General features: G+C 40.2%; 1 protein-coding gene across 14 annotated transcripts in view; it reads left to right on the top strand.

Moving 5' to 3' along the window:
* Positions 1 to 16,914, top strand: part of CADPS (calcium dependent secretion activator) — a 492,502-nt gene that overhangs the window by 431,296 nt on the left and 44,292 nt on the right. For all 14 annotated transcript variants that reach the window (XM_030927221.1, XM_030927190.1, XM_030927201.1 and 11 more), the window contains one exon: positions 13,158 to 13,190. In XM_030927221.1, the coding sequence (XP_030783081.1) occupies positions 13,158 to 13,190 (33 nt within the window). The remainder of the gene's footprint in view (positions 1 to 13,157; positions 13,191 to 16,914) is intronic.

The raw sequence follows: 16,914 nt of genomic DNA, 5'->3' as shown, positions 1-16,914 counted from the left end.
TCACGCCTGTAATCCCAGCACTTTGGGAGGCCAAGGCAGGCAGTTTACGAGGTCAGGAGATCGAGACCATCCTGGCTAACATGATGAAACCCCCTCTCTACTAAAAAAAACACACACACACACACACACACACACAAAATTAGCCAGGCCTGGTGGCGGGCGCCTGTAGTCCCAGCTACTAGGGAGGCTGAGGCAGGAGAATGGCGTGAACCCAGGAGGCAGAGCTTGCAGTGAGCCGAGATCGTGCCACTGCACTCCAGCCTGGGCAACAGAGTGAGACTCCGTCTCAAAAAAAAAAAAGAATTTTTCATTTTTACATAGTCTCTAAAATACCTCTTTATTAATCAAAATGTTTGCTTAACTGGAATTGAATATCTCATTCTCCAAGCATATTTTGGTTTGAATCAGGTTTATTTCAGTCTGCACTGAGGTTTCTTGTTTTTCCAGTTCTGCCACTTCCTAAAGTATAATCTTAGATCGATTAATCTCTGACCTTAGTTGCCTAATCTGTAAAATGGGAGCCATAAGACCTACATTGTGTGGTGTGGGTAGAATTAAATGAGAAAATGGTGGATTGGAGTAAGTATTTGATACTTGTTAGATATTGTTATCATTGTAATTATTAGTGTGGTTCTACCACTGAGCACAAATGTTAGCATCAGTTACTCAATCAGCCACTGCTGTATGTAAATTACTGAACTAAGAGTAGTAGAGAGAGATTTAAAACAAAAATCTTACTCTACTGTCTGGAAGTTACTGCCTAGAGTGCATTCAATAGAAGGAACTTTCTAGACTTTCTGGTTCAGTGTTTCCAGTGATATGCTAGAGTCTGCTTGGCTCCTACCTGCTGGTGAGAGCCACTTCTCCTTTTCTCTTCCTATGTTCAAAGTTAGGGATGTCACATTGGTAGCCTAAAACTGACCACAGCAGGAGTGTTTTACTGAAATTGGCAAACACTCTATTACTTATATTTCAGTATATTATTATATTGGGGTTTTTTTTTAGGGAGATATAGAGAAAGAGAAAGGAAAGAGAGAGAGAGTGAGTCTTTCAGAAACTATCATACCACTGAGTATATCCCAAGTGTAGGATATGTACCACATGGGACCTTAGATGCTGCTGGTGTTAGATGCTCCAAAAATTCATCATTCAATAAGACCAATCACATTGTGAAAGGGTTATTATTTTTCTAATTCCCTTTTCATCTTTATCCTTATATCAAGAAGAAAGTTTCCATCTGGTGCTCATTTGTCTTTCACACCTTTCTAAAAATCTCAATTTTTCATTTGTAACAGAGGAGGGGGAGGCTTCAGGATCAGGACCTTTAGCAGGCAACCATGTCTACCCAGAATTTGCTACCATTATTTTAGTTATATTGTATTTATTTTCACCCTGGCTTTTTTCTTATTGAGAGTGATACTGCTTTTTCATTTATAGTAGTAATACGTTTCCCTTTATAATTAAGTATTTTTAAAATGAGCTAGTTTAAAGAGAAATAATAAGTAACTATAATGCAGATGGTTCATGGGTTGTAGCCAAAATCAGGAAGGTGTATTGATGCTGGAAGTCTGGGAAGTACTGATACTTTCTAGCCACTCCATTTTGCAGTTGCGGAAACTGAGACCAGAGAAGGAGAATGACTTGCACAGCTAGTTTAGTAGAACTCAGACCTCTTAACTCATCCCTTGAGCCTTGCAAAAATCCTCTCTGGGATTACTTGTTTTTCTCACTCTTTACCTGAGAAAATGGAAAAAAAAAAAGAGAGAGAGAGAGAGAGAGAGAAACCAAACCACTGTGTTACAAACCTAGGCTATGATAGATAAGTTGTCATTGGCAGCAGTGACATAATTTATACCTTCAAATTCAGGCTAAAGCAGCCTGCAGGAAAAGTCAAATAAGCTTACATGTCTGCTTGAAGATTTTACAAAATTAGAACTTTCCAATTTGCACTTCCAAGTTTCTCTTAAAACAAGATCATGTCACAAAAATCAACCAAATGGAAAAGCATACAATGTGGCCATTAGGAGGGCAAACCCTGGAGTCCAAGGGAACCGTGTTTCAAATACCAGCTCCATCATGTCACTAGTTGTGGATCTTTTAAGAAGTCGGTTAACCTCTCCAAGCCTCAGTTTCCTCATTTGTAAGCGATGAGAATTTCATGCCCACCATTGTGAGGGTGAATTCCTGATAAATTGCTTAACCTTGTGCTAGGCAAAGAGTAAGCATGCAACCATTGTTAAGTATCAGCAGTGTTAAGAGGGTGGATCTGAAGGAGCCCTTCGGCCTTGGAAAAATCGTCTCTGGGAATGAGGGATTGGGACAGAAATGAGGAAAAGGAAAACTGGAAGGGAAAACAGGTCTACTTCAATCAGGCATCTGTTCAGAAGCCCCAGGGGGTGGGGGGTGGGGGGAGATGAGAACATACACTTCCTGGATCTAGTCTCGGAGCACAGTACCCTGAACAACAGGAGATGAGAACAATTCTCATCGTTAATGAGGCTGCGGCTCCTAATCGGAGCATGGAATAGAATGCGTTTGCTTAATAGAGATCATTTCCTTGCCTTTTGCCCAACTCCCCAGCAGTGCCAGCAGCCCTTTGTTTAATAAAAGGTAGGGACTTTGAGGAGTGTGGTGGGATGGGCTGTAGGAGGCATTACTACCCTCATTACTATGATAATAGTTTAATCACAATCAATATTTATGAACATGCACAGAAGCCGTGCAATCAACCAGTAGCCCTGCAACTCAGTTTTCATATTCTTACCTAAGGATGCTTTTCAGGAAAGCCTGGGCTGTCTCCCACCTTCCCATGGCCCCCTGTGAAGCTCTACAGTGGTTCACAGAGGTCATTTCAGAATATTATCCTTGATGGTTACAGTTATATATATGAGGTCTTTTTTGTGGTTGGTGAATATTGTAATACATTTTGTTGTTCAAAATACTTCCACAGTCATGGTAGGACTTTTCCCTTCACACTTTGTTAAATTGTCTTGTGAAAAGGCAGTGTAGGGACAACCTGATACAGTAGGGAATCCTTTGAAGTCAGGCCCACCCACTAGGGTTCAAATCCTAGCTCTGCTACTTCTTGACTGTGTGCCCTGAAGACAGCAACTTAACCTCTCTGAGCCCAGTTTCCTCATTTGTAAAGGGAGGAGACAAGTTCTTAGAAGAAGTGAATAGGACACTGTAAATTAGGTGTTCAATCATTGGTAAATGCATTCATGATTTTACATATGACTATCAGTTATTAAATATTTCTGTATTGTTCATGAGAAATCTGAGTAGTTCATTGCTTTTCCCAAGGTCACATAGACACTAACTGAGAAAGTAAGAGTAAGAGTCAAGACTTGGTCAGTATTCTCTTTTCCATTATCTGAAATGTTATTAACACTGGATCCATTTATAGGCAACTTAGAGAAACCTTATTTTTTAAACATCTCAAACTTTAACTCATTTCTTTCAAATGGGAATCAAATTTTGAAAGCCAGTGATCATTTTTCAAGCAATGGATATCTGGTGAGCTACCCATGAGAAATTTTTGGTGTCACAGTTTCCACCTCTGTAAAAATGGCATTTATAAACTCTGGCCTTCTTAAAAAAGGAAACAAGGGACAATGGCCTCGTGATGTATGTGCGTCCGTGTAGCATTTGACCCAGTGCTCATATGGAAATAGTGGCTCCCAACTGGCCCAGCACAGTATTGACGTTCGGTAAGCAAAGAAGACATTTTAGGCCCTCTGGTGACAGAGCCCTGGAAATCCGTCATGCTGTCTATGATTCCAGATACACTTCAAGGGTTGTGTTTTTCTCCAGTCCTCAGAAAGTATTGGAAGGGGTTTTCACTGTAATTGTCACTTGGCCCCAGGCAGAAGCCACTGAGGTTTGCTCAACTGCTCACCCGCACACGCAGTCCCAGTACATCCGCCCACTCACACATTCTGTCTCACCCAAGCAGTCGGTCCCTCAGTTGGCACTTAAAGTTTATTCATCTTCCCAAGATGCACTTAGAGCATCCAGATTATGTATTGAGGGTTGGTTCTGTTAGGTTTTGGTTTTGCCTTTATAGAGGACATATCCCTAAACCATGATTTCATCAACCAAACACCTTGAGAAAGTTACCCTGTGAAAGATAAATTCTTCCTGCAAAATCCCTTTCTCCACTAGAATTGAAAATTGAAAATTCTATCACTTTTGTTCCTTTTTTCAATAATTTTTAATGAAAGTCATATCGGCACATGGTTAAAATAAAACGATACAGAAGCATTCATATTTTTTTTTAAAAAAGACACGGTTCTCTGTTCTGCTCCTTTCTGCTCTCAATCCCTTCCTTCAAAAGGAAACTTTTTAACAATTTTTTAACCCCTGGAGTGCTAAGTACTGTTATTATTTTTTTTATTGTTATTATTTGGAGATAGGGTCTCACTTTGTCTCCCAGGCTGGAGTGCAGTGGCATGATCACAGCTCACCGCAGCATCGAACTCCTGGGCTCAAGTGATCCTCCTGCCTCAGCCTCCTGAGTAACTGGGAATATAGGTGCACACCACCATGCCTGGCTAATTTTGTTTGTTTGTTTGTTTTGTAGAGGTCTTCCTATGTTGCCCAGGCTGGTCTTGAACTCCTGGTTTCAAGCAATCCTCCTGCCTCAGCCTCCCCGAGTGCTAGGCTTATAAGCATGAACCACTGCACCTAGCCTTTGTAGTCATTTCCTGATTGGTCAATCTTAATGATTATTTGACTCCCTACTGTAACAGAGCTTCAGCTCACTTTACATCACGCACTTCTCCTCCACTCTCCTCCTGTTACAGTTATACCAGTATTGTTCTTCCTGTCTTGGTACCATTATAACTTTAAGCTGTACCCATCCACCTTTATTTCCTGTTTCACCCACGAAATGAGACTATGACACCCATATCTTTTTTCTTCTGCTTCCTCCTCCAATTTCATTTTCTAACATAGGCATTCTTAACTCATATCACTTAAAAATGCAATAGCCTATATTTATGAGTGTCCCTTGAGTCTAGACCAGCACTGTCCAATAGAACTGTCTAAAATGATGGCAATATTCCATATCTGAGCTGTCCAAAATAGTTGTCACTAGCCACATGTAGCTCTCAAGTACTCTCAACTGTGACTAGTGCAACTAAAAAGTTGAATTTCAGTTGTATTTTCTTTTAATTTATTTAAATTTAGGGAGCCACACGCGTAGGGTCAGACCAACCTTAATATACATGTACAATTCACTAGAACAACCTGATTTTCCAGCAGAAATGACAATGATTGCTGGCACATAGTTCTTACTATGCCCAGGGACTGTTCTAAGAACTCAGTCAATAACTCAACAACCTTATGAACAATACAATTATCCTCATTTTACAGATGAGGAAAATGAGGCATAGAAAGGTTAGGTAACTTGTCAAGTAAGCGGCAGAGCTATTGAAAGTAATGGCAAAAACCCCGATTACTTTTGCAGCAACCTAATGGAATATGGCCCCACGCAGTCCAGCTTGAGTCTATGCTCTTAACCACTTCCCTATGAATAGGCTGAGCTGGGGCTGAATGTCTGATAACTTGGTGTCTCTCCATGTGGCTTTTTTTCCTCTCCAAATAGGATCTCATCCTCCTGGGCTTCTCCATGTGGCTTGGGTTTCTTGCAGCATGGTAGTCTCAGGGTAGTTACACTTACATGGCAGCTGGCTTTCAAGACTGAGGAAGCAGAAGCTGCCAGACCTCTTCAAGACTAGGCTCAGAATTGGCATGGCACCACCTCCATTATATCCTCTTGGTCAAAGCAGTTGCAGACCAGCCCAGACTCCAGGCAGATGGAGGAATAGACTCCATTTCTCAGTGAGGGAAGAGCATGCGCCTACAGAAAGCAAAAGAATTGATGGCAAGCATCTTTGGAAACAAACTATCACAATGTGAACTGGATTTCAGGTCTACATTCCAATGCAGAGAACTCCACAGACCCGTAGTGGTCTCCAGGGATCTCTTTTTATGAGGTTAGGCCTGATAAGCCAGCAAGAAATAGAATCAGAGAGGTCTACAGCACACCTGGAACATGACCAGTAAAGAGGAGAGGAAGTAGAATAGTCAGGCCTCTTACTGCAGGATAAGTCACACGCTCTTACCTGAAGCATTCTAACCTTGAAACAGAAGCAGCACACCCAAGTTTCAGATATGTAAAGTTTAATGACCCCAACCACTAGGGGAACATAGCCCAGCCAGTGCACTGAAACCTGACCAATCACCACCCTTGGGAGGTGGAGGGAAAAGGAGTATAAAAATAATAGCCAACACTAATTAAACACATACTGTGTGCCAGGCTCTATGCAAAGATGTTTACATGTATTAGCTCCTTTAGCCCTTTACATGAAGTAAATGAATTAATACAGGGAAAATGCTTAGAATAGAATTCCACCTGTGGTAAGCACTTGAGAAACTCATCTTTTTAAAAATTAATAATCCACACAACCACCCTATAAGGAGGAACTACTGTTGTTATTATCATTATATCTATTTTCCAAAAAGTAAGCCAATGCTTAGAAAGGTTAGTTACCTGGCCCACTGCTAGTGGGTGATGAAACCAGATGCCAGATCAAACATCTGTCTGCTGATCCCAAGCCCTTACCTTGTATGCTGCACTAATTAGGGTGTACCAAAACAAGAGACCCTTTAAGCTCTTCTTATACAGGCACCAAATACCAGTTCCTTTTGAACTGATCGTGCCTAGTGGTACTTTCTTAGTCATCCTATAAGAGTGCTACAGCTCAAATACCTACCGTAAGAAAGTGCTAGAAACCTCTACCCTTGGTACTGAGTAAAGACTGCCATTCTCTAAAGTTCATTCATTCAACATATTTTTATTGAGCCACTACTATATGCCAGGCAGTGTAGACACTAAGGAGAGAGAGCACCTACAGTCTAGATATGAGGCTGATGAGAGATGAAAAATCAAACCAACAGATGAAATGATTTTAGGGATGGTACTGAGTAACATTTTTACATACTGAATTGCCTTGATGCAAAAAAATCTACATTTCTAAATTGCTTGAGTTAGGGAAGTGGAAAAGGGAGCAAAGTAGCATCATTAACCTTGCAGCAGAAATGTCAAAGGCCAAACATTGACGTAAATTTTGCTAGCCCTTTGAAATGGTGGTGTGGCCTGCAGTTTCTAGGCAAAGGACAAGAAAATTAACTCAGAGCTCTTGTGAAGTCAAACAGGCAGGGGTGGAGTCAGCTCATGCAGAGAATAAATCATTTCCTTGTTTTTTTCCTTTTTTTTTTTTTTTTTTTTTTTTTTTTTGAGAGACCATGGGGCGCTCGGGCAGTCACTAATGCGGTGGTATCTGTTCAGACTTCTTTCTTCTTCCATCTTTGAGTCTTACCCGCCAGATTTCTGTTTGCAAAAAGGGCCTAATCCACTTTTGTTTTTGTCTGTGCATTGATTTAATAGTATCAAACCCCGAGGTCCTCGTGGTCTGCACCTGGGTTGCTTTTTCCCCTAATGAAGCAAGAGAAGTGGTTTAAGCCCCTGCCGCGCTCCCTATCAAAGCTGCACAATGATTAACTCAGGTCCCCTTTTTAGGGCCAGGCAGAAGAAAATCCCTTAGTCATCAGCATTGTGAAAATCCCAGAATGGTGAGTGTTCAATGAAAAGATTACCTTGGGCACCTGAAAAATAATGGAAGAGCTCAATAGAGAAACCATTAAGCCTGTCTACACTGGCTAAGTGAGGTGGAGGGTCGAGGTAATTAGCTGGGACATTCAGGCCAGAGTAACTATTTTGGACTTTCTGCATTGACTCAAATGTATTCAAGTCCCTCATACATTTTTTTTTTTTTTTTTTTTTTTTTTTTTGGAGAAGCTATTTAAGGTTACATCTACATAAACAAGAAAAAAATAAGACTTAAATATAACTGGTTAATAAAAGTGGTTTGATAGTTTAAAAAAAAAAAACTGAATAATAGGATAATAGGCAGCTTAGGGAATGGGAGGTCCAAAGCTGTAACTTATTAGTTGTGCGCCTTCAGGCCAAGTTGCTTATCTCTTTAAGCCTCAGTTTCTTCAACTGTAAAATGGGAATATTAACGAGATCCCCCTTAAAAGGTTTTTGAGGCAGAAATCATGGAGCACATTCTTCTTACAGCTCCTAATGTGGCACCTGTACGTAGTAAGTGTTCTTTGTTTCAGGCACATGGAAACATGAATAATTGCTCACTGACAGCACCTCCTCCTAATTTTATCCTTAGCCTCCATCAGCCTCTCTGGATTTGTGTCTCTTTTTCTAAGCTTTTTCCAGAACTGGCTCTATCTGGAGAGTTGGGGACAAGAAGGTTCATGAATGCTGCTAGAGAAAGGATATGGGTTGGTCCTACCAGAAGGGATGGTCAGAAAGCAGGGAGTCCCAGGAGATGAAGTTCTGCTGGGATCACAGTTCTTGCCTGTCCTTTGAAGGCAGTTGAGACCCTGCTCAGGAGCGATGCCAGACCAGGTATCTGGGGCAAGCCCTACCCCCTCCCCTTTGTTTCCTGTGCCCTAGGGTACATGGCTATGATTTGGTCCCAGAGAGTAATGGATTGTGTTGTTGATTATAACCCAGGGCACTGGCCTGTGGAACTTCCCTCTCACTTATGCCCACACTCAATCATACTTAGGGAAGAGAACAGTTCTTTGCTGTCAGCCTCAACATTTAGAGGGTGAGTTCTCGGTGCATAGGGTGTCACAGAACTGGCAGAAACTATGCCAGATGGAGAATCAGTTCAAATACCTGTTGGTAACCTGGGGAGATTCCAGCATCCTTTTTATAGCAAGAAATTGCCCATGGGTCAGAGGTGGAGAGTGAAACTGATTATCACCACCAGGCTGAGGAGCATGTGCTTTGTCTACACTGGTAAACCAGTATTACCAGTAATCAAGATAAGCATAGCTACATTTAGTTGAACCCTTTGAGTAGCATTATTATTGTCCCATTTACAGAGGAGGTTCAGAGAAGTTAAGTAATGGCTAGTCACCAAGCTAAAAAAATGGCAAAGCCAGAGTTTTAACCTAGCTAATCCTGAACCTATTCTCTAAGCCACTTCGCTAGATTTTAAGTTAAAAAAGAAAAGAAAATTACACACACACACACACTCTTTTAACAACCATTGATGGAAAAAATATATATAAAGACAAAAAGCTACTATATTATATAGTGCTTTTAAAGAAATTTGTGTTTTATTCATCAAAACAATATCTAATTATAATGTAAAATAGTCTTGTGTAGATGGTGAGAGCTGTTGGTTATTTGATCTAGATACAGTGCCTGGTGCATGCTTTGATTTTCTGGCAATAATTCTGAAGCTCTAGTGGGTCAGGAGAATCTGGTCATTCCCTACTACCTAGAGTATAGCTGGCAGAAAGACATATTCCTATGGATATGGATAACTTAAGAAAAGGTGATCCTTAAAAAGGGAGCACTGCTGACATTATACAGGAAAAGATTCTGATCCTGGTTCTGTCAATTTCTCCACTCTGCTACATTTATCTACTGTAAAGAATGTAACTGGTGACAACTTCCTACCTCTTAAGGGGGCTTGAATCAGACAATGAAAAGCAGCCTTTGAGATAACCTCTTACGTAGATAAAGAAACAAATACGAAGAAAAGAGAAGAAAAACACGTCCAGAGCCTTCTAACTAGCCTCTACTTGAGCTTCTCCAGTGAGATGGAGGTCTCTATCACCAGACATGGCCAGTTCCTAACTGGACTGTGATCATTGTTTAGACCTTTTTCTAGGGCCCTGTAATTTTACACATTCATTCTGATTCTATGCTCTGGAACCATTGTGAACAAATTCAGTTCTTTTGCACTAAAGCTCCTTAATTAACTACATGAATATTACAGTTTTCTTTGCAATTAGCCCATCTTTTTCTAGGCAAGATGCCTTTTCTTTTGCTTTCCTTATAGACTATACTGCCAGACTCCCCCTTTTCCTCATCATCAACGTCTTTCTTCAAGTTCAATATCTAGCGGCTGGGTATGTAGCTCCTGCCTGTAATCCCAGCACTTTGGGAGGCCGAGGCAGGCAGATCACCTGAGGTCACGAGTTTGAGACCAGCCTGGTCAACATGATAAAACCCCATCTCTACTAAAAATATAAAAATTAGCTGGACGTGGTGGCAGGTGCCTGTAATCCCAGCTACTCGGGAGGCTGAGGCAGTAGAATCACTTCGACTCGGGAGGCAGAGGTTGCAGTGGGCCGAGATCACACCACTGCACTTCAGCCTAGATGACAGAGTGACACTCCATCCCGCCCACCACAAAAAAAAAAATGTTCAGTATCCAGAACCAAAAATGATACACACATGTCTCTAACAAATAATAGACCACAATTTACCCTGGGTTTTTTTCCTGTTATTATGGGATGGGAGGAGGATCACTAAGACTAAGTGCAAGTCATCATTTATTAAATAAAAGAACAATCCTAACAAACCGAGGGCTGGTGCATGAAGGAGAGTGGATGATTTTCATTCATGACAGAAACTTGCCTCATCTTCCCAAAATGCCTTTAAAGGAATAGAATTATACTGCTGTCATTCTCCGGATTGTAACTGCATGTTAGTGGTAAATGGTAAATGGTGTGTTTAAAGGTTGATCATTTCAGCTGTAGCAAAACCCCTACCAACTGCTAAGCATCAACGTCACAGGGTACAGGAGGAATTTCTAGCTGAGAAGAATTGTTTTGCTAGCACCTGCTCTGACCACTGATGCTCGAATTCCTCATACTTTTCTACCAGTATTGAGGAGATCAACAGTTCGAAGGGAGAAAGTTGGGCTCAGATGACCACGTGGGAGTCTTGGCTTCTCTGCCTCCTGTCTGTGATCAGGAGCAAATAAATTCCTTAAATTATATGGATTTTAGGTTCTTGATTGTAAATGGATCTGATTGAATCGCCCCCTTTTTGCAGGGCAGCTTAAAGAAGAAACTGTTTGTGAAAGTGTTTTGCAAATGAAAAATATCACAGAAACATTAGATAATAGTATACATTGAGGAGACATGAAAAAAAGGCAAGCCACCTTCTTTCCTGAACTAAGTTCTAGCATAGGAATGAAGAGGAAAGATTTGGGGTTTAGAATCTTTTAGTAGAAATGATAATTGTGCAATATCTGGAGAGCCTGCCTCAAATCCCTGTAAGGACTAAGAGTATTTTCCTTTACCCACCAGCCTCTGCAGGCAGTCAGCTTTCTATACAACTATGTTGGTTTTGGGACTGATCAGTGAAGTGGCTCCTTGATCCAGTCTTGCCTCTGCTTACTTCTCAATCATCATGAAGCCAGAACTGGTCATTAGCTTTCTCTCATTCCTTCCCTCTATAATTTTTCCCTGAGTTCCCTTTCTAAGCCAGTACCAGGTGAATCATTGAGGAGACAGCCATGAGCAAGACCAAGATAGCCTTTGCTCTCATGACATTATATGGGAGGTAGACACTGTGCAAAAAAAAAAAAAAAAAAAAAAAAAAAAAAAAAAAAAAATTCGGTGGAATTGCAACCAATGCTGCAAAGAACAAATATAAGGTTCTAAGAGAATCTATAACAGGAGACTCCAGGAATCATCTTGGGGGCTGGCAACGATTCAAGAAGGTAGAATACATTGCCCTCTCGATAATTACCTAATTGATGTGTGTTCCTTGCTTTAAAGTTTACAAAGCACTTTCTCATGTGTTTTCTCATTTCATCAAGCTTTCAGCCCTGCAAAGTACACAGTATTGTTACCTTGGTCTAGAAATCTGGAAACCAAGGCTAAGGAACTTGGCATGAGTTCCCCAGGGTCAATGAGTTCTGGCACTGAAAGAACTTTTGACTCTAAATTCTGGGCTGTTTCCACCCCACCCTATTGGTTCATTGGCTGTTTTCTCTTGAGAGCTGACATTTGTGAAACTAGCATTGAGAAAAGAGCAATAGAGGAAATCACTCCCCTGGGTACTTTTCTGGGAGACATTTGGGTGAAGCTGTGATTCCTAATATTGATCTCAGCCAAATTGCAGGAGGAAGCCTGGCTGAGATGTGAAAAGACATCCTAACTGCTTTTTGTGCATTGCAGTCTTTGCAGTTCCCAGTAAAAACAGGAAACCCTCTCTGACCCCAGATGTAACCCCTTGGTCTTAATTGTGCCTAGATAACATGTGTGACCTGAGTCAAAATGAAACACACAGAATATTAAACATACTCCTATAGGCTTTATTTCTCAAACCCAGCTGTTCATTGGCTTCTCACAGTACTCAGAGCTCACCCACATTTGCTTATAAATTCATCATCTTAGCTGCCATTTGTTCTGTGCTTACATCCTGTGGCTAAGTGTGAATTCATCCTTATCAACCTGCGGAAATAGGCACTATTACTAATAATAACTCCATTTTGCAGATGAGGTAACTGAGGCTCAGAGAGATGAAGTAACTTGCCCAAGGTCACACAGCTTCTAAGTGGTAGGATTGGGATTCGAACCGAGGTCTGACTCCAAACTCCATGCTCTCAAACATAACACTCTAGCACACTACCATACTCCCTCCCCACAAAACTAAAATTTTTATAACCACTTCCTGCACTTCCCATCTGGAATTTTTAGCACCTAAAATCAGGAGACATAAAAGCAACCTTTGGACAGTTTTGAAAGGTTCTCATTCCCCTACCCACAGACAACATCTCCCTCTGGGTTGAGGATGTCCATCCTCCTCTTAAAAATCTGAGTTAATGAAAGCTGAGAACTCAGGTATTTCGTTATTTAGTTAGGACAACCTGCAGCCAAATTATACAAAGACCCAAGGTATGAGAAGTAACAGCAATCTTAGTTGCTTCTCTAGACTGGTAAGTCCCCCACTGATCCATTTGGGTTTAGCTAGTCACTTTTCTCTTTTTCAGTGGGAGGGAGGAAAATGTAAAGCTCCCGCTCCAGCAACAGAATCTGAATCAGTAAATTTGAGTGTGCATTCTCTGTTTCTGCAAAGCAGTGGCTATGGCTTGAAAAAATAGCAAACAGATTTTATTTTCTAGTACCTTTTTGTTTTTCCTGGTCAGCTGCATGTGCCAGCATGTTGTTTTGATTCTGATGGGGATACAGCATTGAGCAGTGAACAATTAAACATAAACACCAGCCTCACTTCCATCCTCTTCTTTCCTCTTTAGGTGAAGGCAGCTTCCAAATATGTGGATGTACCTGTGAGTATTTGAAAAGTGTTTCTTTCAGGTTTTTTTTGTTTATTTTTCATTTTTACTTTTTGTTTTCGTGAGAATTTTGATAGTGCTACTCATATTAATTGCTGCTAGCTAAACTGTGTGTTCCTGACTTGGATCATCAGAAAGAAGCCAAGACTATTTTGTAGTAGAATTTTTTTTTTCAGATAAGAAGAGGGTATGGTTTCTTTCCTCAGGAAGAAAGGTCCCACTTCACTTTCACTTTCATTTTTCATCGGTTTCTCTGGTGTTTCATTCTGTTTTCCTCATGTTCACCAACCCTCCTGTGTGCACACCTTCGGAGGAGAGCCGTGAAGCTAGAAACTTGCACAAGGGTGACAGTATTTTTTGTTAGGTTGGTGCTAAAGTAATTGTGGTTTTGCAATTAAAAATGTGGAAAACGCAATTTCTTTTGCACCAACCTAATAAAAAACAAATAAATTCTAAATTTGTTCATTTTGGGGTCAATTTTGCAATTGTTTTAAGGAAACCTCACAAAACTGCTTATAATTAGTACAGGCCTCATTAATGAAGAGAGCTCTCAAAGTTCACAGATAAAGCACTCGAAGTTGCCCAAAATTTACATTTAAATTGAGGTTAAGTACAACACATGAATGCTAAAGTGTGGGATTACCTGTGGTAAATCAGGATACATTTATAGACAGACTTTGCCCTGCCTATTAGCAAAGTAAAATTGGAGAGATTTTAATATATTCCAATAAAGCAAAAAAGAAAATGATTTTGTTTCTCCATTTCTAACAAAAGAGGTGTGAGTCCATTATAAAATATTAAATTTAGAGAGCTTATCTCAACAGCCACCAAGGGTCTTGTACTAAGCATTTCTCATTCTGAACGTGGTTAAGTACCCTCCTTGTTCAAATACTTATTTGTTAAAATTTGTTTTTTTCTAAAAGGATTTATATTAACATTTAAATTCATTTCCCCAGGAAGCTAAGTGTGTAATGGTTTATTGGCTTATTTCTCAAAGGAAGACAAAATAGAAAATTGGAGTGAATTTGGTGTTAGCATATATTTTGTTTGTTTAATGAAAGAATGTACAATCAATAATTGTGCTTTGAATTTATATAATATTCCCATCAACAAACCTCAGACTCCTTCAGGTAGACAGTTCTTGTAATGGAGAATGGCAAAAGCTCACATAACTGCAGCAGGGAGAGAAGTTAAGTAATTTACTTTCTCAAGCCCCCAAAGTATAAACTTTCCCTTCACAGGGAGCTAACTACTCAAATTTTCTGGCCCTGTTTCTCCATGTTTAAAATGGAGATGACAATAATACCTAAGTCATGGGTTTGCTGTGCAAATTAAATGACACAACATACATAGAACATCTAGCACCATACCTGGCACTTATTAGGAATTTCAGTCCGGGAGAAGGACACATGTGGTAGTGGTAATGTGATGTCCACACTCTATTGCATATAGGTAGATGGGGGATGAATTTGCAGACATCAGCCTTGGGCTCCACTGGTCTTCGGCAGTGACAGAAATTGAAATTCTAGGCTTTCGACCCAAAGATTTGGTAGTTGTGGTCTGTTCTCTGTAGGATCCAGAGCAGAGGGGGTATCTCAGGCAGGTTTGAACAGGTGTCCTATAGACAAGGCCCAAACACCTACAGAAATTTGATCTAGTCATTGGTACTAACATCAGGTTATGTTAGATTGAATCACATGAAATTGGCATATTGGTGAGATCAAAGAAGTCAGATATCAGCCATTTCATATGGTTCAATCTAATAATTCCTACAAGCTAGGTTCAGATTTATTATAAAGATGGGAGGCCAGTAAATGGACTCTATATCAAAATGCAGTGTGCCCTGATCTGTACTCATTAAGTGTTTATGGATTAATTATGCTAAATTAGAAGACTTATTAGGTGTATTAGTCCATTTTCATGCTACTATGAAGACACCAGAGACTGGATAATTTATAAGGGAAAGAGGTTTAATTCACTCACAGTTCAGCATGGCTGGGGAGGCCTCAGGAAACTTACAATCATAGCAGAAAGGGAAACAGATACGTCTTTATTCACATGACAGCAGAATGAGTGAAAGGGAAAAAGTCACTTATAAAACCATGAGATCTCCTGAGAACTCACTCACTATCACAAGAACAGCCTGGAGGTAACCACCCCCATGATTCAATTACCTCCCACTGGGTCCCTCCCACGACACGAGGGGATTATGGGAACCACAATTCAAGATGAGATTTGGGTGGGGACACAGCCCAACCATATCATTAGGCTATGAAGAAACAAATTGAATTAGTAGAGTTTTCACACTCTGGAGGGCAGAAGAAGTTGATGCAGCATGTTCCAAAATGTGGTACATTTACCACTGGTGATACAAAATGTAATTACTACTATTACTGCTCCTACAACCAAGCTTGATAAAGCACTCACTAGAACACTTTACATTTTATCTTCACAATAACCTCACTTTAAATACGAGGAATATGAGGAAACTAAGGCACAGAGAAGTTAATTTGCTCAGGACCCCACATCAGGTTAAGTGGAAGAGCTGAGATTTAAGCCAATGCCCTTAAAAATTCTGCCATACTGCAAGATAATTTCAGTTAGTGTATAAATAAACACCTTGATTTGGATAGTGGTAATTATTTTAGTGCATATTAGAAAAAGTGTTTTTTTACCAGCTATTAATGACTTAGGACAAAGCTAAACTTTAAGTTGATTAACATATACTATAATAGCTAATAATATTATAATAAACCTTTTAGTAAATAAATAATTTTATAGAAAACAATAGTACATAATACACATATATTCTATGTGTACATTGTTTATATATGGTAGATAATAGTAATCATTTGCTTCTGAAATCAATCCTAGGAGGGGGTTAATATTATCATTCTGTTTTATAGCTGAGGAATCTGAGGCCCAAAGAGGTTAATTAGCATATCCAAGGTCACCTGGTGAGTAAGCGGAGTGTGAAGATCAGGTGCTTTAAGTTGCGCCATAAAGCCTGCACTTCCAGGGGTGTGGTAGAGTAGATAGCACTGGTTCCCAAGAGTCAATTATGTGCATCTCTCTCCAACTTTGAGAGCACATTGTTGGCTCACAATTAGCTTTGATGGGAGTATTTACACCATGCAAACTGCCAAGCACTACAAATCAGGGTGTTTTGTTTTGTTGTTGGTTTTGCTGGGCAAAGTGGCTCACACCTAAAATACCAGCACTTTGGCCGAGGTGGGTGGATCACCTGATGTCAGGGGTTCGAGACCAGCCTGGTCAATGTGGTGAAACTCCACCTCTACTAAAAATACAAAATATTAGCTGGATGTGGTGGCATGCGCCTGTAATCCCAGCTACCTCCTCTGGAGAGGCTGAGCCAGGAGAATCGCTTGAACCTGGGAAGCGGAGGTTGCAGTGAGCCAAGATGGTGCCATTGCACTCCAGCCTGGGCCACAAGAGGTAAACTCCATCGCAAAAAAAAAAAAAAAAAAGAAGAAGAGCCAGTTTACCAGCATACAACTAAATATTACCTATTAAGTCAGCAGTCCCCAAACCAGAATGTGCAGCAGTAATACTTAGCAAAGAAAGTTTTTTTGGTTTGGTTTTTATTAATTAACTTATGTAAGTTTTATTATTATTGTATTATTTTTTAATAGGCACATAATTGTTTTTGTTTTATTAATAGAGAGTCCCAGGCCCTCACCTCCAGAGATTCTGATGT

The sequence above is a fragment of the Rhinopithecus roxellana genome, chromosome 1 (assembly GCF_007565055.1).
Source record: "Rhinopithecus roxellana isolate Shanxi Qingling chromosome 1, ASM756505v1, whole genome shotgun sequence".
In the NCBI taxonomy this organism is placed as follows: Eukaryota; Metazoa; Chordata; class Mammalia; order Primates; family Cercopithecidae; genus Rhinopithecus; species Rhinopithecus roxellana.
This window is presented reverse-complemented; position numbering and strand designations above follow the sequence as displayed.